General features: G+C 50.2%; 1 protein-coding gene across 2 annotated transcripts; it reads left to right on the top strand.

Annotated features, from left to right (window-relative positions):
• The first annotated feature begins 6,509 nt into the window (after positions 1–6,509).
• On the top strand, positions 6,510–21,626 carry ELOVL1 (ELOVL fatty acid elongase 1). 2 transcript variants are annotated; one of them, XM_064147781.1, is made up of 8 exons: positions 6,510–6,614; positions 17,178–17,237; positions 17,637–17,827; positions 17,972–18,052; positions 18,227–18,283; positions 18,598–18,703; positions 18,848–18,984; positions 19,378–21,626. In XM_064147781.1, the coding sequence occupies exons 1-8, from the start codon at positions 6,593–6,595 to the stop codon at positions 19,630–19,632; spliced, it is 909 nt and encodes a 302-aa protein (XP_064003851.1). In that variant the 5' UTR covers positions 6,510–6,592; the 3' UTR covers positions 19,633–21,626. The 2 variants fall into 2 exon arrangements, with proteins under 2 accessions (XP_064003851.1, XP_064003852.1); XM_064147782.1 differs by lacking the exon at positions 6,510–6,614 and adding an exon at positions 16,355–16,417.
• The last annotated feature ends 2,717 nt before the right edge of the window (positions 21,627–24,343 follow it).

Genomic DNA, 24,343 nt, shown 5'->3' on the forward strand with positions numbered 1-24,343 from the left:
AATCCCTCTTTGTGTGGCTTGTTCTCCCAGAACAATCCTCCACTCTGACAATGTCCTTTCTGTTGCTTAGTCTCTGCAGAGTGACCAGCAGCATGCTCAGCCTGACGCCTGGCAGCTTTGCCTGCCCATAGCTCTGCTGCCCCACAGCTAAGGTACAGTGCCTAGACCCCCTGGCCAGGGCAGCCACTGTTCGGGACTCTGTGGCCACCTCAGGTCAAGGCGAACTCTTCCCAGGAAAGACTCGAACAAAGCTTGCAGCACATGGGAGGGGTTTTTCATCTGGTGCTGTTTGCTCCATGGAGCTGCACAGTGCTGCTACACCCTATGTTAGGAGAGCAGTCCTGGGAAGAAGTCGTGGATGCCAAATCACCAAATCTGACTATAATCCCAACTGCCTGCTGGGTCTGGTTTTGCCAAACTACGCTCTCAGGCTGTGGCAGGTTGCTGGAGAAGATCAAATCCTGTTAACTGTAAATCACAGAGATTATATGAAATGGCTTCAGATGGGAATGGAGATTCTGGAAATTAGCAGGACCAGGGCTTTCCCACCACCTGCTTTTTCTCTCGTCAGGAGCATGTGCCCATGACACAGTCTTGAAATCTCCCTCAAACAGGTCGTTTCCAGGTCCCTACAGCAGACAGAGCTTAGAGAACTACCATGGTCTTCTGCAGTGGCACAGTGCATTGTGGACAGTCACCAATATTTGCACTGGTGACCAAGGACACCTGTTGAAGCTCCTAAATGTTCTAACCCTTTCCAGCATCCTGCCAGTCCATTCTGAGCCTTGAGCTGATTCTACTGTGCCTGCTCACATGCAGAGGCACTGAAGAACAGGTTTCCCCAGGCTTCTGGTCTCCTCAGGCACCTTGCTCCATCCACAACTTTGCTACCTGTTCCCCACTCAGGATCTCTGTACACTTGGAATAGGCACTATTAATCTATAATGTTATTCTATAGGCCAGAGAAACAAATGGGGATGCAGAGCTGGCTGAGACTTCTTGTATGTCTGTGGAGAACCCCAGGATGTCACACATTGCTGGCTTGATGTTATCAGCTCGAGGAGGTGGATGTCAGGGCTCACACCCGAGAGGCTGCTGACTTTTATGCAGCTGATAAAGAATTCTTGTCCCGGCAGGAAACCACAGTCATAGATGCTGTCCACCCTGGCGGGCAAAGTCCAGCAAGTAAGCATGCCAGGGTGAAAGTCTGCCATCAAAGCATCTGTGCTCCAGCTCACCGCCATGGAGCCCACAAGCTTTTGGGTGATGCTTCTGCCTGCCCTTTTATTTCACAGTATGCCTTTTTCCAGGTGATGTTTGAAAGTGAAACTACAGCATCATGTTACAGCAAATATTTCAGCAGGGTCATTTGTGTCTGATGACTATAGAAATGTCGTGAGCTGTTTACTATAGCTTGGAGAGTTCTGGGGCCTTCAAATTCTAGGACTGAAGGCATTTCTTCTGGCTGAAGGGGAAGAAGACAACAGACAGAGAGGGGATAATTTTCTTTTTCTGTCAGGGTGATTTAATCAATATAACTAACAGACAAAATTGCACAAGATGAATCACTTAATGTTGCTACCAACTGTGGAAGCAGGCAGCCCATCAGCCTAAGCTTAGCAAAGCATGCATGCTTGGACATAGCCAGTCTGCTCATCTCCCACTGCAAACTGACATTATGGCATTCCATGGTCCTTCAGACTCTGAGTAGTGTCGCCTGTTTACGCTTTTAGTGGCCCTGAAAGCTTTGTTCTACTCTTTCAGTATAAACAGAGGGGGCATAAGGAGATTTCTTGCTTGCTTTGCAGTTGCCAGAATAATTAGCTTGTAGTTTTTTGCCGTGGAGTGACAACGATGTTGGGCAGCAATGATGTGTGGTTGACAGCACTTTAGGGTCCAACCTCAGGAGAAAAGGAGAAGGGTTAAACAACGTTAGAGAACCAATTTACAGGCAGTGTTTTTATCTGATCACAGGCAAAATGTCTGTCTTTTCAGGATTAAAAATAAAAGGACGGGAGGATATGGAAACTGTCTTTTCATTTCCCAAGTGTAATCAAGTAGATGAGTTAGCTAATTATGTACATCAAGTACATTGCTGAAAAAATACAGAGCCAATACACACATGTTTAATTTCAGTAAACTAATTTGGCCATTTTATTATCTTTTAGATTTTTCCTGGTTGAATAATGTCAATGTTTTTGCAAAATGCTTAAAATTCAAATTTTGTGTGTCTATGTGTATATATATATATATATATATATATATATATATATGTATAGACCCAACTTATCAATTCAGTGAATAAGATCAAAAAATACTTGTTTACCAGAAAGTCAGTATTTTGAGAATTTCTATCTCTGTTAGAAAAACTGAGAAACTGAACACCTGGGGGGGCTGAAACCCCCCTTTTCTCCACCAGCTACACAGTGAGCCTAAGCCACTGGCACCAGAAAAGGTGCAACCAGCATGGCTCATCACACACAAAAGAAATTATTGTTACTAATCCCTAAGGTCATAACCTTCCATTGAACTTCATTCCTTTTTCATTGCTTAGTTCCTCCAGACCTTCCCATCTGATAATCCTCTGCACTGATGATGGTTTCCATCTTTGTGCCTTCAGCAACTTAGATTAGCACACTCCTGCTTTTCGCACCAAGACAGAGAAGCAGAGAGGCACAACTAGCTCTGCAAGACTCAAGGAGAAAGCAGAAGACAAGGACTGGTGGAGAGTAAAACTGAAAGCAGGGCAGACACTCACATACTCTTGCATCTCAGACAGAGAAGGATCAGCCACATTCTCACTAAAGTTGCAGTGAAAATTGTGTGCTGTTCTCCAAGATAAGCAGAGGAGGAAGGAGCTCAAATGCTGCCACACTGGAGCCTGGTACAGAACAGCCTGCTGCAGTCCAGAGGTGGATCAATGACCTCACAGGACTTAGCCAGCTGTAGGAGTGGTTGGTGCAGGAAGGACACCCCCATGCAGCTGTGTGACAGGATCATCCCTGGTTGGGCAGCCCAGACTGCAGTCAGAGCTACATGCTCAGCTGGCTGCAACAGCATCGCTCAGATTTCAAGTCATGCAGGCATGATTCAAGAGAGAAGTAGAAGATTATCCATTTTTAAGTTTCTCTCCAGATGCTTTGGGAACATGAGGCTGTACACAACAGGTAACATCACTATGGATTATCTCCACCATCCTCACTTCCTTTATCATGAGGGATATTCTCATAATGAATGTGCTCATGCTACCTTACTTCCAAAGAGTTTGGAGGGCAAACCCAGATCCATAACATGCAGCAGACTAGTCAAGCCCTTGCTGAAGGCCTGTCACCAGGGGCTAGGAGGGGACCCTGCATCATCCCTCAGTAAACTATAACTGGACCAGTACAGTGCTGGACTCACTGACCTGCAGCCAGCGTGCTCCAGCAGATCAGGGTCTTTGTGCCAGCTGGAGATTCTGCCCAGACTGCTGTACCTTCACTGATCTGGCAGGAAGGGGGAACACTGAGGAACTGCAGACATCCACTGAGCATGAGAAGTAAAAAGAGGCAAACATGCATCAAAGGAAGTGAGTATGGAAACCAAGTAATAGAGGATAAATTAAATGAGGAAAATATATTTGATGTGCTGGAGAGAAACAGAAGATGTAGTATCAAAGGAAAACTGAAGAGCACATACTGCAGAGGAAAAACGACAGAGACAGCAGATAACAGAGAAGTAGAGTCCAGGACTGAATGAGAGGAGAAAGAAATTGCATTCAGAGCAGAAAATAGTGACCTGGAAATTTATTCCAACAGCAGGAAGAGGCTGGGCTGTGCAATTTGCTGCTCATTGTTAGAGCCTGACAAGCCTGCCAGCAAGGGTGGATCCAGAAGGAATGCTTGGAGAAAGCTATGAGATATGGGATACAAGGTGGAAATATATCTAGAAGGGAATGTGAAGGAACCCACTGGTGATGACTCATTTCATGACAAACAATATAGCAAGATTTTTACTGAATTGGACCACAAATCAAGTAAAAATAGAGTAATGGTGCAAAACAGGAGGAGAACAAAAAAGAAGTGAAGAATGGCAAATAAGACTGATGTCTACACTTAACAAGGGTGAAAGAGTGATCCAGACAGCTGCTAACCTGTCAGTCTGTTGTTGACAATATTCAGTTAAAGAGTAATGCAGTACATGGACAGGAAATGGAAAGTGGGACAAAATACAGTCTATTATATCTGACAAACATGATCATTTAAAAAACCTTGTTATAGCGCTACAGGTCCTGCGTAGACCCCAGGGAAGCAGCTGGTAAACTTCCACCAGCTGGGAACTTCGGTAGATATTGGGGCAGAAACGAGCATGGGAATTTGATATGGGAAGGAGTAGCTAAGGTCAAGATGAAAGTAGAATCTGATGAAAGGTAGCAAGCACATCAGGACATGCAGAAGGTACTGCTGAGGTACTTTGTGGATATTCTTATAAATTGATGTCCTTAAGGACTGACAAAAATACTAGGCATGAATGAAATCAGAATGTGTGGTGCATTGGTACTGTAGGGCGAAGCACGGGAATGCTGTACCACCAAAAAAAGGCATGAAAGCCACCACGAGTGCAGTTCTTTACGTCACTTTGAAGACTTGATGAACTGCAAACACCTGAAGATAAGGAGCTAAGGAAGTAACCGGACACAGAGTGACTTTGAGCTGCCACTGCAAAGTGCAACTGAGAAGGGCAAATGCAGCTGTGGCTGCATCTGGACAGGGAATACTCTCCAACTGAGAAGAAAGGCTCTGAGCACTCCTGTCATCTGCCTTTAGATGAGACAACCTCATCAGTAGCATGGCCGGATGAGTTACTGTGGCATAAGAAGCAGGGAGAGGCTGATCGGTAAGAAAATGCTGGAAAAACTTGTTTAGTCTTCCGTGCAATGGGTGAGAGGGATATGATTTGTTGTCTACAAACACTGGAGCATAAATACCAAGGCAAGGACCTACATGAGATAAAAGACAACATTGGCACGGGAACAAATTGATATTAACTGATTGTGCATCAAATTAAGCTGGAAACAAGAAGATTCACAGTATCACAGTATCACAGTATCATCTGACAATTAGAAGAGCAAATTCTGAAACTGCCTTCAAATCAGATGAGCAAGAGTCAAAGCCCAGATACTTTTTAAGATGAAGCTTTGTAAGTCTGTGACAACAACACAGGATAAAGTTGTGTTGGAAACAACACTCAGTCAGACTTGTCTCTGGGACTTCTTTCTGTCCTGTGTTTGCAAATGCTTGCAGTAGCTGTTGTGGTGTCACTGGGGAAAAAAATATGTGTATTTATCTATAGTTGTTTATTTCTTTAAAGTGTGGGGCTGGAAGAGTACACCTAAACCACCCAAGCTGAAGGCCTGTTGTTGACACTGAGCTCTTGTGAAGCTGCATGCTCCTCCACCTGTGAGTCACCAGGAAGCTGTGCCTTGGCTGCAGATGATGACCCAGGCTTTGCCAGGCCTCTCTGCCCACCATGCTGCTGCTTCATCTGCTGAGGTGGATCATGGCCAGACTTTGAGAACCTGCAGGAGGACTCAGACTCCTTCTGAAGTAGGTATCAAGACGACATTGGTCTGCAACAAGCCTAACCCCAACTCAGGAGCACCAGAGAAAGTAAAGGTCAGTGTTGGAGTGATGCCAGGGCCATCTTTCCACCACTTCCCTGATGCCCTCACCACTATCATTGAACCAGCCCTCCACACTGCACCCAGAGGCTGCCCAAACCCATAACCTTTCCTCAACCATTGTCCATTTCCTCCCTCCCGTTGCTGCCCCTCCACAACCTCAGCCTCCTAAGACAGCTGCCCCGTCCGCTAGGACTCAGCAACGCCCGTCCCAAACGCCGGCAGCAAGCGCAGAACTCCACGCGCGCCCCAGACCCCCGCGATGCTGCCGGCGTGGGCGTGGGCACGGCAGGGGCGGGGGCACGGCATGGGCGTGGACACGGCAGGGGCGGGCGCGGCGCCAGCGCCGATTGGTCTCGGGAGCTGGTCTCAGCCCTCCGAGGCGGAGCTTGCTCGTCGAGGCCAATCGGCAGCGCCGAAGGGGGTAGGGCAGCTCGATTTAAGGACGGGGCCGTGGTGGCGGCGGGCAGAGCGGGGTGCGGCCGGCGGTGAGTGTTGGGGCGGCTGTAGGGTGCTGCTTGCACGTGGGGGGGGCGGGCAGGCAGGCAGCGGCGCCGTAGAAGTGGCCCGGCTCGGGTTGCTGGGCCCTACTCTGCCTGGTAGGGCTGGGCTTGCCTTGCCTCTTCCTAGGATTTTTTTGGGACGAGGTTGGGGGTGGAGGGGGGAAGAAGTGTGAGAGGTTGGTGGTGGGTTGGGGTTTGCGGTTTGTGTGTTGAAAGGGCTTTTGAGGCTATTTGCTGAAGGCGATGGCAGAGTAGGGGAGTGCTGAGTTCTTGGTGAGGTTTAGCTGCTCTCTTATCGGAGCTTTGCCTGTTGGTGGTGGTGGTCCTGTCTGGTGAGACCACGTGCTGGCTTGGCATCCGCTAAACAGCCTGCAGGAGTGGAAGAGGATGGCGGAGACTCCTGTGTGTGTTTGTGTCCCTGCTGTCCGAGATGCTCCGGGGCACAGGAGAAGGTGGGTGGTGTCCCCCTTACCATAGCGGTGGAGGCGTGAGTCTGGGGAGACTGTGGCCTGATGGGCGGGATTGATGTTGCGACATGCTCCTGGCAGGTGGTGAGGATGAGTGTGGCAGCCACTAGGCAGGCAGGGTGGCTGTAGCGGAGGTTGTCATTCCCCAGAGTGGGAGAAATAACCCTTACAGTAGTGTGGGCCCTTGTGACAGGCTCGCAGTGTGCAAGACCTGGGACAGAGAGAGGAAGGTAAGTGGAGTCTGAGTTGGGATGTTGAAGTGTTGTGACAGTTGGCATGTCCTGATGATGTGCAGAGCTCCAGTGCTTCTCATTTCATGGCCTGGTGCTGCTGCCCTAGAGCTCCCTAAGGGATGCCCATGGAAGGGCAACACTTCTGATCCTTCAGCCAAGCTTCCTGGCTGAAGGAAGCTTTGGGGCAGCTGTATGACAGAGCCGTCCCTTCTGTACTGTCTGCCTGATGCTTGGGGTGTTTCCTAGCCTGCTGGGAGGATGACTGTCTCTCTTCAGTGCACCAGAGTACAAACACCTTTGCCTGGCAGGCTTTTGCCTCATGGATGTCCTGGGGAAAGGGTCCTACTTCTAGTAGGGATAGGTCCTGAGTTTCTGGCTTGTTTCCTCTTTGAGTTAAGATCTGCAGCCTGCACAACATCAAGGGAGGGAATCAGCCTCGCTGTGCTGGTGCTTCTGGTACGGCTGGGGACAGCTGCTACGGCTGGTCCTAGCCTGCCTCTCCAACAGGCAGCAGGGCAAGCCAAGGCTCGCTGAAAGGTGGCCGCACTTCCTCGGCGATGGCTCGGGCCCTCCTTAGACCGAGCAGTGGCCCTTCTCCTCGGCGCCTGCCGCGCAGCAACCTCGGGCCTAGCCGTTCCGGCCCCGTTGGCAGGCATCAATTCCGACGTTCGGATGGGCCGCGGCACAGAGCTTCCGGGGCCCGGAGCGGCGGTAGGCCCCGGAGGAGCCCCACCCCTGGGCCCTGCCCGGAGCTGCCCCCGCTTCCGTCTCCCGGGCTGGGAAGCGGCGGGCTTGGGTCCCCGCGGCGCTTCGGGCTTCGCAGGCCAGCAGCAGGGCGCCGGCCTGGGGGCTTGTGCCGGCGCGCTGAGGCCGGCGGTGAGTTCTGCGTGAGGCCCTTCCAGGAGCCCCGGCTGTGTTTGGTGCCCTGAGTGCCCCATCCTGGTGTGAACGGCGGAGGGGGGTTGTGGTCTGCCGGGGCTTCACCGCAGCGGTGCGAGAGCTGCCTCGGTCAGTGGCAGTGCTGTGTGCCCGGTAGCCGAAGAGCTTTCTCCTACACAGCGCTCAGCATCAATGTACCATTGAGATGGCTCTTCCCTCCTCCTCTGGGCAGAGTGGCAGTACCAGGCCTCCCCCGCCGCTGTGACACAATGTTAGCTTTGAGTGCTGGCTCGTGTAGGTGCTTGGCCTCCCTTTGGCCCTGACTCTGGAATGCCGGTGGGAGGAGGTCGCTGTCACCCTCTTGGTGGCAGCAGTGGCCTGTCTGCAGGTTCACCCAGGGCTGGTGGTGTCCTGCACGGGGGTCTGCCCTTGTTGGGCGACTGCAGTTTTAGTAACCGTGGCCGAATGCTCGTCTGATCTTTAACAGACAGAGTGAGACTTGGTCTGTAGGCTTCTTATGTGGGCCTGTGTCTATGTTGTAATAGAGGCAGTGGGGAAAGCTGCCTTTTTTCCCCCTCTTTTAACATGAGAGTGTAAATACATAGGGATGGCAGTGTCAGGACAGGCATTGAGGGTGACAGTCTGTGCCTCAGCGTCCATGCCGTTTCCCAGCAGGAGACTGTCAAGTGCTCTCTCCATGACTGACTACCTTGGTTCTGGTGTCCCAAGGGCAGGACTAAGTGGACTAATTCCCTCTTTCTGTGCTCTGTGGGAATTGAGGACTAATGCCAGGCACTTTCTTTGCTAATGCATTCCCTTGGAGTATCTCTTCTGTTTTCAAAGGCCAGCTTTGCCTGTGCATCCATCCTGCTGTGCTGCTCCAAACTGACCACCTTCTCTTCTGCCAGAATGCAGCCAGGGCAGATTCCTAGCTGGATGGAACTGACCTTTCCACCAGACCTGCTGGGCAGCTTTTCTAGGAGGATTTAGAGAGTTAAGCAATTGGCTGAGTCCTTGGGCCTTGAGTGAGACTGTCTTATCTTGCTGAGGAAACCCTTCTAGCTCACGGATATGAGCTGCTGCTGCTAGTCTGTTCCTGTGAGAATTATCATGATGTCAGCTGTTGCAGCATCTCCTTGCTGCATCTCACTGTGGGGATTAAGCTATGCCTCCCACACAGCCTGTGTCCTTGCAGTTTTGCCCTGCATCATATTCTCACCTCTGTTTCCTGAGAGCTTGTTAGATAGGGAAAATTATGTGATCCTTCAGCACAGGAATGTAATGTGATAGAAAGCATTGATAAAGCTGAGGTTAGTGGAGTTAAAACTCTGTCCCAGATGTCTTTCGTTGTTTTGTAGTTGAAAATAAGTGAGCATCTTCAAGGAGCATAGTGTCTCTCTCCTTTCTCCTGGCAGAGAAAAGCTTTGCATCCTCAGGAAGCTGCTCTGAAGCGGACATCAGAAGCAGGTGTGTTGCTGCATGCCTGGCTTGGCACTGTCCTTGAAGACTGTGGGTCGGTGCTTTCCCCTTTACTGGTGAGATTACAGCAACATGGCACTAAGGCCCAGATTATTCCTTTAGGAAGAAGTTTATGGGAGATACTGGGTGTGGTGCTTGTGATGGCCCAAGAGATATTGTGTGTTTCTTTATTGGATTTGTTCTAGTATGTGCCCTACTGACTGTGACTTGGTGGGAATGCTTGGGCTGGAAAGTCTGGTTCTTGCCAGTCAAACAGGTAAGGCAGCCTGGGCTCCTGCAGGGAGGAGCTGGTCCCCAGGAGCCAGGACTCTTCCCTGCAGGAGTTCCGAGGCTGCTTTTGCTCAGTGATGACAGCTGTCACAGGTCTCTGCCAGCAGGCCTGCCTGGATGCTATCCGAGTGTTTAGTGGCTTGAGTCTGGTTCTTGGTTGCCCCTCAAACTATTTAATTTCTACTAGGTTCTTCTCCATGGATCAGGGTGGTAAGCCTTGCTGCAAGCAGTGCTTTTCCCTTCTGGATAAGATCAGATAGCTCGCTTTCATGATTTCTTAATGAATCTGCTCTGTACACATAGAAATTTGTCTAATGCTGCTTCTTTTTAATCCTAAGAGACTTTCCCTGTCCATACACTATTGGCAGTAGGAGCAACAGCCCTGGCTTTGAGTGGCCCATCTACATCTGTAGGAAACTAATCAGGTTTAATGTTTGGGTTTTTGTGTATGTATGGAGGGCTGTGAGTCCCCCTGAAGGTGTGGTACCTACTGAAGCTTATGCCTCCTGGGATCTGTGCTGTGTATACTGTACTGCTGAAGAGTGATGCCTCTAGTTTTGTCAGATAACATTCCTTTCTCTTGGTAGAAGGTGGCTGTGTGACTGCACTGCCCTCTTGGTGTAGAGTGGTGGGGCCCAAATCTGATGTCATGGTGAATTCTAGGCAGTGAATCCTCTCAGGAGTGGCTCTGGGTTCAAACTTGGGCTTTTTTAATAGTCCAGACAGATGTTGCAGGGACTTATTCATCTTGCTTTGTAGGCTTTTCATGTCTTCCTTGTGATGTGCCTGTCCAATTAATGCACAGATCTAGATGGGACAATATAGACTCATAGAATATATTGGATTGGAGGGGACCTCTGTAGGTCTAGTTCAACCCCCTCAGTGAGCAGTATTTTCAGCTAGATCGGGTTGCTTGGAGCCCCATCCAGCCTGACCCTGAATGTCCTTGGGGATGGGGTGTCTCCCAGTTCTCTGGGCAACCCATTCTAGTGTCTCAGCACTCTCATCATAAAATACTTCCTTTATCTAGTCTAAATCTCCCCTCTTTCAGTTTAAAAAATTACCCCATGCTCTGTTGCAACAAGCCTGGCTAAAAGGACTGTCCCCATCATTCTTATAACCCTGTTTTAAGTACTGAAAGGTTGCAATAAGGTCTTTCTGGAGCCTTCTCCAGGCTGAACTACACCTACTCTCAGCCTTTCTTCATAGAAGAGGTGTTCCAGCCCTCTGGTCATTTTTGTGGCTCCTCCCTAGACCCACTCCAACAGGTTCATGTTTTTCTTGTGCTGAGGACTGCAAAGCTGAGGACTGCAAAGCTGAGCACAGTACTTCAGATGAGGATCTTACTAGAGTGGAGTAGAAGGACAGAATTGCCTCCCTTGACCTTCTGGCCACACTCCTGATGCAGCTCAGGATAAAAGAGCATGGTAATCATTACTGTGTAATGATTACAAGACACTGCTGTGGGAATGAAGGCGTAGTGAGACATTTGTATAATGATTAAAACCAGAGATGAATGTTCTGGTACAGTGTGTCTGACCTCCAGATAGGGGTGCTCTGTGTTGCACTGCTAGAGGGCTTTGGAAGGCTTGACCTATTTGTAGAAGCAAGTGTCAGGAGTTGGCTGTGCTTGGTCTAGTATCCCTGCCTCCCCTCTCTCCTGCCTAGTTCTCTCCTTCCTCGGTGTGCTCTCCTGTGCACCCTGGGGGGCTGCTGGGTGCCCTCCCTTCAGAGGGAGGTCAGCTATCTCTGCCTCCTTACTCGCTCATCTAGTGCTGTGTGGTGTTCAGTGTGGTTAGCTTGGAAAGGGCATACCACTTCTCTAAGTGTCTTGCCCTCTTATTCATTCACTTCACTCCTTTGTTCCTTGCTACGTGAGACTTTCTGCCTACTGTTGCCTTTTCCCCTACTTTTTCCCTGATTGCTCTCAACTACTGATACCTGCCCTGAATATGCAGCTGCTGGTGTTGCATGTGATACGGAGTAAGCCTGTTCTAAGCTTGCCTGATCAGCTGGGGGAGGGAAAGCTGTCTCTAGGGAAAGTGTGCTGTGCTCTTACTGCAATGCATGCTCTTGTGAGACCTTGACTTCTGATTACATGCCTTGATTTTTGCACAAGGTTACCAGTATTGCCATGGGCTCACTCCTTGCCTGAAAGCTTGTGAGGTGCCACACTGACTGCCTGGGCTCTGCAGAGCTTTCCTAGCTTTCCTGCTAATCTGGGAGTCTCCTCTTGCTATCTCTGCTTCCAGTGAGCATGGGAAAGGGAGAATTAATTCACTGTTAGTAGGATGCTCTCCAGAAGCCGTGGGGTTTTGCAGCTACTGTGTGAGATAGTGCCTACAGTGTTGACACACAGTTGGTAATGATGGGGAAACTCCAGCTTCGGACAGGTCACTTCCTTTCACTTGGAGCCAGTGTGATTCCTGCACCAGTTGCAATGGCAGCTCTTGCAAGTGCTGTTACATATCAAGGGGCTGAGAATTTGCAGCCCTCCTGTATTGACTCCAAAGTATGCTGATGCAGAACATATGGTACCAGGCTGTTAGCCATGTCCTTTGTCTCAACTACTTCATGCTGAGTGTCAGGGGAAGTGACAAATGGATGTGATTCAACTGGGAAAACTTAATGTGGTGATGGTAGAAGCTTCCTAGCACTTAGTGGAAGTTTCTTTGCAGATTTCATGTCATGGGCTGAGTTTTGGGACTGGTGGTCCTCAATTCTCATGGCAATCTCTCCTGAGTTGTCAGAGCCAAGACTGAAAACTAATCTTCTGCTCTGCCCTCATCTGCTGGTATTGCTTTATATATAAGCAGCTTAGGCTTTCCTGACAGATTTTTCTTGCGTGTCCTTTGAGGTGGTACACAGGTGTGGCTGTGACTTCTCTTGAGGGGGGGGGGAAAACCATCATCTTACCATGTGGATAGCAGTGCCTCAACTGAGCTTTCAGTCAGATGGCTGATGTTTTAGTACTGTAAGATGAGCTCAAATACAGTTGTCCTGTTGAGTGCTCTCTGCATGTGCTTGAGCCAGAGTCCTGATGTGCTGTGTGAAGCAAGTGTGCCCAGTCTTCTTGCAGGCTTTTCTCCCTTTCATCTGGGCACAGTGGCAGAAGGATGAGATCTAAATTCAGCTTCCTGTGCTTTGCTGCAAGCATTAATCTTAGAGTTATCCTACTGCATCTCTGACTTCTAAAAAAGCAGGGTTTTGCTGCCTCACATTGGCTGAGCTCCTTTTCCCTCTTGTCTTGTTCTGACTGCCTTGTTGCTCAGGGAAGACATGGTTTTGTTCTCCTCATATTGCTGGATTTGTGCATAAACTCAGGAAACCTTCTTTTGGAGCTGTGATTGGCAGCTCTTGGTGATGGTTTGAGGTGCCAGCCTCAGTCTGTGCTGTGCACAACCCTGTATCTGCCTGGTCTGAGGCCACCAGACCCTGGACTAGTCAGTCCCACTCTTTCAGTGACATCTGCTGCTTCTGAACTACACATCCATATAGCTCTGCTGAGAATCCTTGGGTGCACAGACCTGCATGCAGGCCTTGCTGGACCCTACAGTGACTTTCTAGAGCTCCAGGAAGCTGTAACATGCTGTGGTGGGGACTTGTGGGAGGAAAATTCCTCTTCCTGTGAGACTGTGGAGCTCAGCTGCATCAGGCACAAAGCACTGATCAGGGATACAGCCTAGTGTCATATTTGGCCAACTGATTATCTCCCGACCTTTGAGGATTGCTACTCCCTCAGGAGCCCTGCAGGGCCTGGGCCTGCTGTAGCCAGTTCAGCAAGGGCCCTGTGCCAGCTCTCCCTGAAGTGACAGTCCTGTGGCCACCGACCAGACTGTTTTGGTGCTGTCTGTAATTAAACTAGTAGGGAGATTAGAGTGGCTTCCTATCATATTCATTACAGGACTGATTTCTGACTTGAATGCTGATGGGATGGGAGTGATGGATGGCATGGGCTGAGTCTGCTGCTTGCAGTTGTTGGGAGAGGTGTCTGGTGAGCCTGATAACAAAACTATCCATGTTGAGCTCTGGTCTCTACCAGTGTTGTGTGATTCACAATACTGCAGTCTGACTGCTCTCGGGCTGTTAGGGTTGGCAATAAAGGGCCTTGCTGAAGTAGCACTAATTAGCTGTGTAGCTTGTTTGAAATAGGCAGTGTATACATTGCTTGGTGTAAGCAAGTAACTAATCCTTGATGCTGGGGCAATGTGGCCTCATACTCTGGTTTGCAAATAGTAGGAACTTTCTCACTGAAATGAGGAAATGACACCCTGCTGGTGAGAGTGGAAGGAGATGTGTTGCAAGGTCTCTAAATGTGTGGGGTTTGTTTGGGCCCCAAGGGCTCCTAATGCTTTTCAATGCTTGAATGTTTGCTTGTCTCTTCAGCTGTTCAGGTCACAGTTTTGGGTTCCACATCTCCCAGCTCCTTGCCCAAGAGGACCAGGACTCATGAGTAATTAAAGGAGTGTCTCCACTATGCAGGGAGAACAGATACCAGCCACTGAGCTCTAAACACCTGCACTGTGATGTTTATTGTAGCATGGAGGGCAGTAAGGGCAGGTGCCTGGCTGGGTAGTGAACCCCTCTCAAGGTACAGAGGGACATCAAGTGCTAGGGTGCAGAGGAAATGGCAGAGGTGAGCTTAGGTTCTCAAATGCCTATTGCTTTGTGCTACAAAATCCCTGCCTACAGTAGAAAGGCTAGCATGGAGCTCATAGCTCAGGCAGCACAGTGCACCTTGCATCTTTCTACTTAGTGAAGGTAGTTCTTGGGACTGCTCTAAAACTCCCTTTGCAGCTCAGCAGCCAACACTCCAAGGACAGTGTCTGCCCCTTGGGAGACAGCGAGACATAAGTGTGTGTATTTGGCAAGGCACACTTCACCCTCTCATGCAGGACTGTGTAGCATGCCAGAGTAGATACCAGATTTTGCAAAGACCTGAACACCTCTGGTGTTCCTTGGAGATGATGGGTTTGCTGTTAGCTGAATGCAGCAGGATCTTCTGTCTAGAGAAGCTATGGATAACACATGCATCCTTTCTGTAAGGGCCTGTAGCACAGCTCTACCAGAGCAGAGCTAGCAGTTCTGATACTTTCCCAGAGCCTATATTTGGAACAAATCTAGTGTTGTTTCTCTTCCTGTGGCAAGCATGGCTGTAAGAGTGCTGGAGATACTTCACAGGACACAGCAGTAAGAGGAACTTGTTGGTGTTCACACTGGTGGAGGCTTGTGTTAGTGCTGGGTTGAAGCAGGCCTCTCTCACTGCTTGAGATGGGTGTTAAGGGATGTTTCCAGGATGACCTTTGACCTATGCAGCCTTCAGCAGATGTGTCATGCTGTATTGAAAGTCTTCTTACCCAAGTTGCCAGTGTTCTGGGATTTGCACATTATTTAGAGCTGGGGTCCTAGATATCCACTGATGCTGGAGCTTTGCTGGTATCTGGGTCAGCAAAGTAATCTGTAGTGCCCAAGCATAAGTGTTTACCTGCAGTGTGGGGTACAGCTCTGGAGCCTGTGGGCAATTGATGCTCTTGTCTCATCTTAAGCTCCACTGGAATTTGTCTTTGGACCTGTATTAAAACTGACTCATTCAGCTTGATAAGATAAACGTAGAGCTTGAATAGTCAGGTATCTGTGCTGGGAATTAACTCTTGAGGGCTCTTCAATCTAGTAAATAAAGGTGTAGATGGTGAAGCTGGAACTAGACAAGCAAGTTTGATGCTTGCTCCTAGCCATTAAAGCATCACAAAGCTCTGAGCTTTCAGGACTCGTTCTTCTTGCACTTCCCACAGCTGGAGCCTTCAGTGGCTCTCAAGGATGCTGTAGCTCCTGATACTTTCCTGTCTTCTTCTCTGTGTGTATTGGATTATCTTGGCAGTGCCCAGGACCTTATATGTTACTTGTATCACAGTGGTATTACAAGTGAGTATTACTTGCTGTTAAATTCTTGTAAACCTTGGGTTGGACAGGTGAGCTTGTGCCCTGGAGTTAATGGGGGGTAAGTCCTGAGTGGGGTTTGCCCTATTGCTGCAGCTGCCTCCAAGGCAACATGAGGAACCACCTTCTGTGCTTTCTAATGCACATCAAAACTTCCTGGTCTCTGTCCTTGGGATGCATGGCTGTACAGGCTGCTTTGGAGTCTTTCTTGGAGGAATGGATACATTGAGAGGATGGGGGTGAAAGGGGAGACCTGCTGCTGTTGTGGAGAGGTTGAGTGACACTCCCCAGTCTGGAGGAGTGCAGAGGGTATGACTGGTCAGGCACAGAGCCAGTACTGTTGCTGCACTAAGTGATTCACAGACTGGTAAGCTAGAACGATGTGTGCCTGGCGATTGCTGCAAGCGAAGCCTGTCATGCAGGTGCTTGGTAGCACTGCATAGGTAGTGTCTGCTGCTGTCTTGCTTGGCGGAGCAAAGAGGACTTCTGAGCACTTCCTGTTGCAGTGATGATGGAATAAGGCTGATGCTGGCTGGTGAAGACTGGAGGTGGCACTGACTGCTGGATACTCCAAGCTGACACCTCACTGAGAGGATTACTCTGGCTTCATCCTTCTGGCTGTTGGCTTGGAAGAGGCTGTGTGCTTCCTGGTAGTGGCAGCAATAAATCTTCTGGGGAGACTACAATGAGGACTTGTTTCCCCAGGTCTGTGTCTGGGCAGTGATTTCTGTGTGTCTTCTGGAGAAAAGGGTAGGTGGAGTGTCTGGTAGCAGCTGTGAGGAATGCCTCCCTCACAGGTGAGGCTGGGCCTGTGCTTTGCCTCCCTACTGCTCTGGTATCATGTGGGCTGGGGAGAAGATGGGGAGCATAGGGATTCTGACAAGAGTGTTCTAAACTTGCCTGCAGCATCAAGATTCTGGGCCTTTCCTGCTCTTCTAGAGAGCATTTGTCTGAATCGCTGTCTCATGTGCTTACTGCGAGCCTGAGCAGGTATGGAGACTCCTGGTCCTGCCCTCAGCCTTAGCCCTTTTCCTGCATCTTCCTCCTGGGGATACTGTCCTCTGGTAGAAAGGGGAGTGGAAACGTCATTTTCAGGTGGGGCGGTAGTTCTTGTTGGGAGGGTGTTGTGCAAGGATGTGAAATCAGAACTCTGACACCAGAAACTGATGTGTGTTTCTGAACCTATGGCTTTCCTTTCTCATATAGTGGGTCTGCCAGTAATGCTGTGTTGCTTCCTTCATGAGGAGCAGTGGGGAGGAGCCCAGAGCTGACCATAAAAGCACTGCTTTTGACAGTGTGGACCAGCACTGCATCTCTCTTGGAGACCTTGTACCAGGGTCAGGAGGAACAGTGTGCTGACTTGGGTATAGGTGACAGGGTTGATGGCAGCATCATGGCAGTTGTAAGTGATAATGCTTGAGCCTGTGCAGTAGGAGCAAGACTTCAGAGGCTGGACATAATGCTGAGGTAGGAAGCTTTCTTGGCTTGCTTGAAATGTTAGGATCCTGACTTGGAAGGAGTAGTGGTGTTCCTGGAAGTGCTAGAGAGACAGGGCCAGGCTCAGTGAGAGATGGGGAACATGTGTGCAGCTGGGAAGTGGATGCTGGTGCAATTAGCTGAGAGCAGTGCCTGCCAGATACACATGACTACCTCTGAAGCTCAGCCTGAAATTTGCTGATCTGCAGGACTATGCTCTGTAGGCTCTCCTCCTGAGATGACTCCCTGATCTGTCTTTCTTTTTTCCACACAGATACTGCCACCACCATGGAAGGGCTTGTAACCATGTATCAGGACTTCATGAAGAAAGCAGGTGAGTGTTTGGTTCTGCCCACTTGCAGGGCAGGTAACACTACATCTTACTGCCACAGGCACAGAACATGTCTGTCCCTGAGGAAGTCTAGGTCTAGCTGCATCCTGCTTCTGCCCTGACACAGATGCAGCTCTGGGGTTTTTGGGCCACCTGTTACAAGGCTTCTGCACAGGCCCTTTAGGGGCACTTGTGCCCTTCTGAGCAGATCTGTTCTGTGCTGCAGTGTGGCTTCAGCCTGTACCTTGTGGAGTTTGTCTGGCTTCATCAGCCTCTGCTGAACTCCCAGACTGCCCTGCCTGCCCCACTCTTCTCTTGGGAGAACAGGACCGCCATGTCCCTGCCTCTGCTCTAGCAGCAGGCTGGGACAAGAATGCTAACTGCTCTGCACTGTCTCTGCAGACCCCCGCATTGCGGATTACCCACTGATGCAGTCCCCGTTCCTTGTGATGGGCATCCTGCTGGCATATGTCTACTTCGTGCTGTCCCTGGGTCCCCGGCTAATGGCCAACAGGAAGCCTTTAAACCTGAAGAAGTTCATGGTGATATACAACTTCTTTCTGGTGGGACTCTCACTTTACATAGTCTATGAGGTGAGTTGTTGGCAGTAGGCCCTGTCTAGCCTAATATAAAGCAGCACATGCAGGCTGCATGGGTGATGGGAAGCCCTTTTGCACCGAGTTTGGGAAGTGCAGTGGGTGATGTTGGGTTTCATGCTTGTGATGCTTTTGTTGCAGTTCCTGATGGCAGGGTGGCTTACTGGATACACCTGGCGATGTGACCCTGTGGACTTCTCACAGGACCCCAAGGCCCTCAGGGTGAGTTCTTGTGCCTCTGCTGATAGATGGGCATAGCCTTTAGCATTTCCATTTGCTTAGCAATGCTGCAGTTACCTGCTTCTCTTTTGAGGCAGAAGACTTAACAGTCTCTGGCTCTTGCTTTCAGCCTGAGATTACTGGGTGGCATTCTAATGTTAACCTGTTCCATTACAGATGGTCAGTGTTGCTTGGCTCTTTGTCTTCTCCAAGTTCATTGAACTGACAGACACGGTGAGTTACTGAGGCTGTGTCACTGCTGGCTGGGCAGGGAGCTGGGGCTCATTGTCTTAGAGGTGCTTTTTTCAGCCCTTCCAGTCTTACCTGGTTGTGCTTCTGCCTGCCATTACTGCCAAAGAGGCTATTCAGGGCTATTGCAGAGGTCACTACAGGCATGTTATAGCTCTGGAAGCTGTGGGGTGACTTAGTGTGGTGGCAGTGAGCCTGGATAGCAAGGAAGTGTCACTGAGATTAGACAGAATTAGTGGCTTAGCCTGCTCTAGCTTCTCCCAGAGCTGCATATCCTTGATGCTGGACTCTTATTGCAGGTAATCTTTGTCCTGAGGAAGAAGAATGAACAGGTCACATTCCTGCACCTCTTCCACCACTCTGTTCTGCCTTGGAGCTGGTGGTGGGGAGCAAAGTTTGGTCCAGGTAAGATGGAAACTGTCCTGGTGCACAGCTTAGGGAAAGGATCAGGCTAGCCCCGGCATGCTGTGCCCTCCTGGGCTCCCAGAAGTTTGTAGTGCTGACTACTTCAGAGGATCAACTTAAGCTGATGAAAATCTGTCTTTATAGGGGGAATGGGCTCATTCCATGCTATGATCAATTCCATGGTGCATGTTGTCATGTACTTGTACTACGGGCTCTCGGCTGCAGGACCTGCCTTTCAGAAGTACCTGTGGTGGAAGAAACACATCACAGCAATCCAACTGGTGAGTCTGTTGTGGAGCAGAGCATGTGTCTTTGCTTGGCAGGCCAGCATCTGTACCTATGAAAGGTGCAGTCAGAAGCTGTAATTTTCTTTTGTAGCATCTTACTCTGGGTTTCTAGCAGCTTCTGGCTAAGTGGCTTCTGATAGCCCTAGCATCCTGCTTAGTGTGTGGGTGCTGCTCAGTTTGCTGCCCCTGGGCTGCAGCCGTGTTGGGAGTGGAGGGTGCATGTTGCCTTAAGACTTATCCCTTTCTCTGCCACCTGCTGCTAGCTGTGCCTTGCTATAAAGGACCTGTACTTCAGAGTGGGAGAGGAGCCTATTTGCTTCACTTGGAAGGTCTCCAGTGGAATCCTTGACCCTGCTCCTATTAACTTTTTTCTCCTCTGCCTTTCAGGCACAGTTTGTGATTGTCTCCATCCACATCTCCCAGTATTACTTCATGCCCAGCTGCCAGTACCAGTTCCCCATCTTCATCCACCTCATCTGGATTTATGGGACCATCTTCTTCATCCTATTCTCCAACTTTTGGTACCAGTCCTACACCAAGGGCAAACGGTTGCCTAGAGTGGCTCAGCAAGCAGCACAGCACAACGGTAGCAGCATCCATGAGAATGGCACTGTCACCAATGGCAAGGTCAAAGCCAACTAGAGGGCAAGGCCCTCCCAGAGCCAATGAGAGCCCGGGGGCAGAGGCAGCTGGGACCTGTTCCCCTGCTCCTGGGTGTCACTAGCCAAGTCAAGTGCCTACAGACTGTTGTACCCCTGTACCCAGCCCTGCTGTCCTGTCTGCATGCTCAGCCCCTCTGCTCTGAGCAGCCATGGGTAACTTCTCCCAGGAGGGCTTGTGCTGTTCCTCAGTGTTGCTGAGCAGAGAGGCAGCTGCCTGCATCACAGCTGTGGGACTGCAGTCCCATTCCAGTGTTTCCAAAGGAACTTTCCCCAAGTGCCTACACCTGGCCCTTCTGCCTGGAGGCCATTTCCTTCTGAGTAGGACCAAAAGAAGAGAATTATTCCTGTCCTGGTGCCCTCTTCTCCCTGTCTCATCAGTCTGCGGGGATGAGCAGACTTGTCCCTGGCTGCTTGCTGCTGCCAGCTCAAGTGAGTGCTCTTGCTCTACCATGCCTTATGCCACTTTGTGCCATGCCACAGTGCTGCATGCCCCTTCTGGTTCTTGTGTGCCCAGGTGGGAGTTTCTGCCCTGGCAAAGCTGTGCTCAGGTGTGGCTGTGAAGAATGTAGGGGCAGTGAGTGTGGGGGGTGAGGGCCCAGACCTGCCTAGAACGGTACAACATGCGCTGTGCCTAGCAGGGACTGTGACAGCTTGAAATGCCTTCCCCACACAACAAGCCCAGGTTGCCTTGCCTCCCTGTACCTGAGCTGGGTGCTCACTGTGTGCCTTAGCCACACTTCCCTGATCCCCTAGGGCAGCTGGTGTCTTGTTCCAGAGTAGGGGAGGCCAAGCTCAGCCTTGTCTTGGACTACTTCCATTCTTGCAAACTCAAGACTCGAGCAATAATTGCAGCTAGAATCACTTCCTGGGCTCTCCTCCTAGGGACCAGCCCTGCTCAGGCCCAGCAAGGGCACAGCAGAGGGTGGCTGTAGCACACCCTGCTGTGGTATAACAGCAAGCACCTCTTGCCTCTGGATCTGCTTGAGTGAAGATACGCAGCAGGGTGGTGTAGCAGCTCTGCTGGGCCTGGTGCCCATTGCTGGCTCTGGCTGTAACCAAAACATTACTGATGGCCTTGAGGAGGTGAGGGAGCCAGGCCCTGTCAGATTGGGCTGCTCTTCTATCACAAATAAACAGACAGAAGGAGAAGTGACTCTGCCCTCTTGTTTTCCTGGCTTGCTGTGCTCAGAGGCCAACTCAGGTGCTTGGTCCTGCCTAGTGTGGTTGGAGAAGCCGCTGGAGTAGCAGGCTTTTGCACTGGGGGAGAGATGATAGCAGTGTGCTGATGAAGCAGATGGCAGATTATTTCAGAGCTTTGGTAGAGCAGTGCTGTGGGCAGGAAGCACGTAAGGCTCCTGTTGTGACAGTGACTCCACCCTGTGAAAGAATGGCTGGGGTGGAGCAAGAGTGCAGGCTGGGATGGGGGCCAGCTGCCTGGGAAGGGCTGCTGCTTTTCAGAAATCCTGGGGAGCTGAGGTGTGGCAGAACAGGAAGTGGAGACCCTGGAAACCCAAGTGATGGGAGAGTCGGTTGCTTTCTGTCTGCATCTGGTGAAACAGCAGCAGCTGCTGCCACCTGTGAATGCCCTGGTACAGAACATAACTTGGGTTAAGTCAGAGGGAGGTTTGTGTTCCTGCTGCCTTGCTCTTGCGATGAAGTATGTTTTACCAGGCCGAGCTCTATTGTCTTTACTACCTGAGACAGTCTGTCTGCCCTTCAGACATGTTGGGGTGCAGTGCCTGCCTTGTGACCAGGGCCCTCCTAGGTGCTGATTCAAGCCCAAGGAGAGCTGGATAGCCTGTTGGGCTGCTTGACTGAGAGGAATGCATCAGACCAACAGGCCTCCAGAAGCTGAGTGGTGTAGGAGGGCTTTAGTGGATCAGAGAATCTCAGAATTTGCGAAGACCTTTAGGTCTATGGTTGAACTTCATGATCTTAACATCTCTATGGCCATTAAACCATGTCCTAAAGTGCCATGTCTAAGTGGTTTTTTAACATCTCCAGGACTCCATTCCCCAAGGTAGCCTATTCCCATGTCTGGCCACTCATATTGTTTTTTTTTCCCCATATGCAATCTAAATCTCCCCTGTTGGAACTTGAGGCTGTTTCCCCCTTCTTCCATCACTGCAAACTAGGAAGAGGAAACCAATACCCGCCTCTTGCTACAATCTTCTTTCAGGTAGTTGCAGAGAGCAATAAGGTTTTTCACCAGCCTTCTCAGGAGAAGAGTAAACAATCCCAGCTTCTTCCTCTGTTCTTCATCAGACCTGTTCTCCAGACCTATTACCATCATTGCCCTTCTGGACAATTTCCAATAACTCAATGCTCTTATAGTGAGAGGCCCAAAGCAGCACAATATTGGAGGTGGCCTTGTCCATGCTGAGTACTGGAGCACACTCACTTCCTTGCTGCTGGCTGCACTGTTCCTGAGCCAGGCTGGGCTGCTGTTGGCCTTTTTTTGCCTCCTGAGCACACTGCTGGCTGTCAGCCAGCACCTCTAAGTGCTTTTTCTGCCAGGCAGCTTTCCAGTTGCTCTTCCCCAGCCTGTGGTAACAAATGCAGGACCCAGCACTTGGCCTCATACAACTCTCTTCTGTCTACATCCCTTTGCAGAACCTTACTACTTTTATGCAAGATCAGCACTGCTGCCCCATTGATGTCATCTGCAAGTTTAGTGAGAGAGCACTCCATCTCCTCATCCAGACCATTGACAAAAGATGTCAAACAAGACTGGCCCCACCATACAGCCCAAAGCTCTAAAGCAAAGCTTGGTGTGAGGGGAAGCTCTGCTGTCCCTGAGCTCCTGTATGCCTGATGGCTATAGGCTGAAAAAAAAAAAGCCTTTTCAAGTGACCTGGTCTGATCCAATTGCTTAGCTGGATTTTACAGAGGTCACTGGCCTCATACGTAACTTACAATGGCTGCTGTACTGTGTAGTGTTCTCCCAGTTGCTACTCTGGGGCAAGGAGTAACAGGAGAGCTTTTCCTGGTCCCTGTTAAAGCAGTATGTAACCCTTCAGTGCTCCGATGTCACCACTTCAGGAGCTGAAGGTGAAGTCCAGCTGAGATTAAGTTTTTTCCTGTCTAGCCTACTTCTCGTCCTCCACCTCAGCTAGCTCTTGGTAAAAACAAGACTGTCTCTGCTTGTGCCCAAAATAGTAACAATACTTAAAACTACTTATGCTTGGCATTTTAAAAGAGGCTGTACGCTGTGCTCTCCCTTCCTCCAATTGTTCCTCTTCAGTGTGATGTTTCCATGGGCTGGCCATGGTGCTTGGTAATTTATTTGCTGTCAGGGTCAGTCTGGGGTGCTGCTCTGAACTGAATTCACACCTTATATGGCAGCATTTCCTGGGCCTTCTGGATCAGTGCCTAGCTCCTTTCTCTGTTGCTCCTTGCTCCAGGCTGGTAGGGCCAGTATGGGGACAAATGAAGACACTGCACTGCCTTCACCTTCCAGTAATGCTCAGAACTTCCAAGGTGTCTGCAATGCACAGCTTCTGGGGCTGGGTGTGTGCTAAGGAGAGGCAAGACAAGCTCTGCTTTTACACAAGAGTGAATACACCATCTTTCAGGCATACAAAGCTTTCCTTCTGCAGTCAGAAACTGCTGGCAGACTTAATCTGCTGGGAGCTCTTGTGGCAGTCTGTGCTAACTCCCCCCATTGACCTGCACGGGGGTGGGATGGGGGTTCCACAGCTGCAAAGCACTGGGGAAGATCTTAGGGTTGTGTGTGGGTTTCTATTGCTGTTCCCTGCTAGACCCACCTGCTGTCTTTAGGTTTTGATCTTGAAAAGCAAGTATCCTGCCTCCTTTGGACCTCCTCTGCTCTTCCCTAGGTAGCCAAAGAGAGATCCACCACAGCCCTCCTAGGAGGGTGCTAGAGGTAGCAACTGCAAACTTTTTTTGCAGCTGTGCCCTCCATACCAACAATGGGTGTGGGGCTGCTCTTGCTGGGCAGGGAGTGCACGCTGCCTGGCCTCACCACAAGTTGGTGCCAACACTAGGCCAGCAGGTACCTTCAAAGGTGGGTAAAGCTCAGGATGTAGAGCAGGAGCCTGGCCACAGGTACAGGGTGGTACTGTCCTGAGAGTAAAGTGAAAACAGTTAATAATCCATGCTCAGCTAATCACAAACTGATGGGAGGCACAGGCCAAGGTCCTAATCAGGTGTATGGTGTCCCTGATTGTCCTGGGGTAGCTGAAGGACAGGCTCTGTAGGCCTGGTGCAGTCTTGCAGCCTCAAACACCATGGCTCCAGTGTGCAGCACAGCATGGCTGCTCTGTCTCTGCTGCTGCCACTTGTACATGTTTGAGTACGCTTTGTGCAACTCACGTTGCCATAACTGGTCCCAGACAAAATGCACATTTCTGAGTGCTGAAGACTCAGCCAAGCCTTGTTTGGCACTAGGGCTTCCCTTAAACACAAGAGGAGGCTGGAGATCAGGGCTGCAGGAAGAATACAGGACTAAGGGTCGTGCAGTGTCTTGCTGGTGCTGTGGGAGTGTTTTGCACAACAGCCAAGCTAATGTTGTAGTTCAGACCTCTTTTTGGCTTTTGGGGTGATTAGAGTCATTGCTGTGTGGCTGCAGCACAGGGGCTAGGTGTAGCAGAACAAGACTGATGGGAGCAGGTAACAATTGCAGCTCAGACTGCCCAGTCCCCATCCTGCTGTGACACAGATGATCACTG

This window comes from Pogoniulus pusillus, chromosome 8, assembly GCF_015220805.1.
Source record: "Pogoniulus pusillus isolate bPogPus1 chromosome 8, bPogPus1.pri, whole genome shotgun sequence".
Lineage (NCBI taxonomy): Eukaryota > Metazoa > Chordata > Aves > Piciformes > Lybiidae > Pogoniulus > Pogoniulus pusillus.

Bases quoted from the DNA above. Each gene is read 5' to 3' on its own strand.
- ELOVL1 (XM_064147781.1), top strand. From the start codon at position 6,593: ATGCTCCGGGGCACAGGAGAAG. The intron at 17,828-17,971 runs GTGAGTTGTTGG...CTTTTGTTGCAG, and splicing joins CACTTTACATAGTCTATGAG to TTCCTGATGGCAGGGTGGCT. The intron at 18,053-18,226 runs GTGAGTTCTTGT...GTTCCATTACAG, and splicing joins AGGACCCCAAGGCCCTCAGG to ATGGTCAGTGTTGCTTGGCT.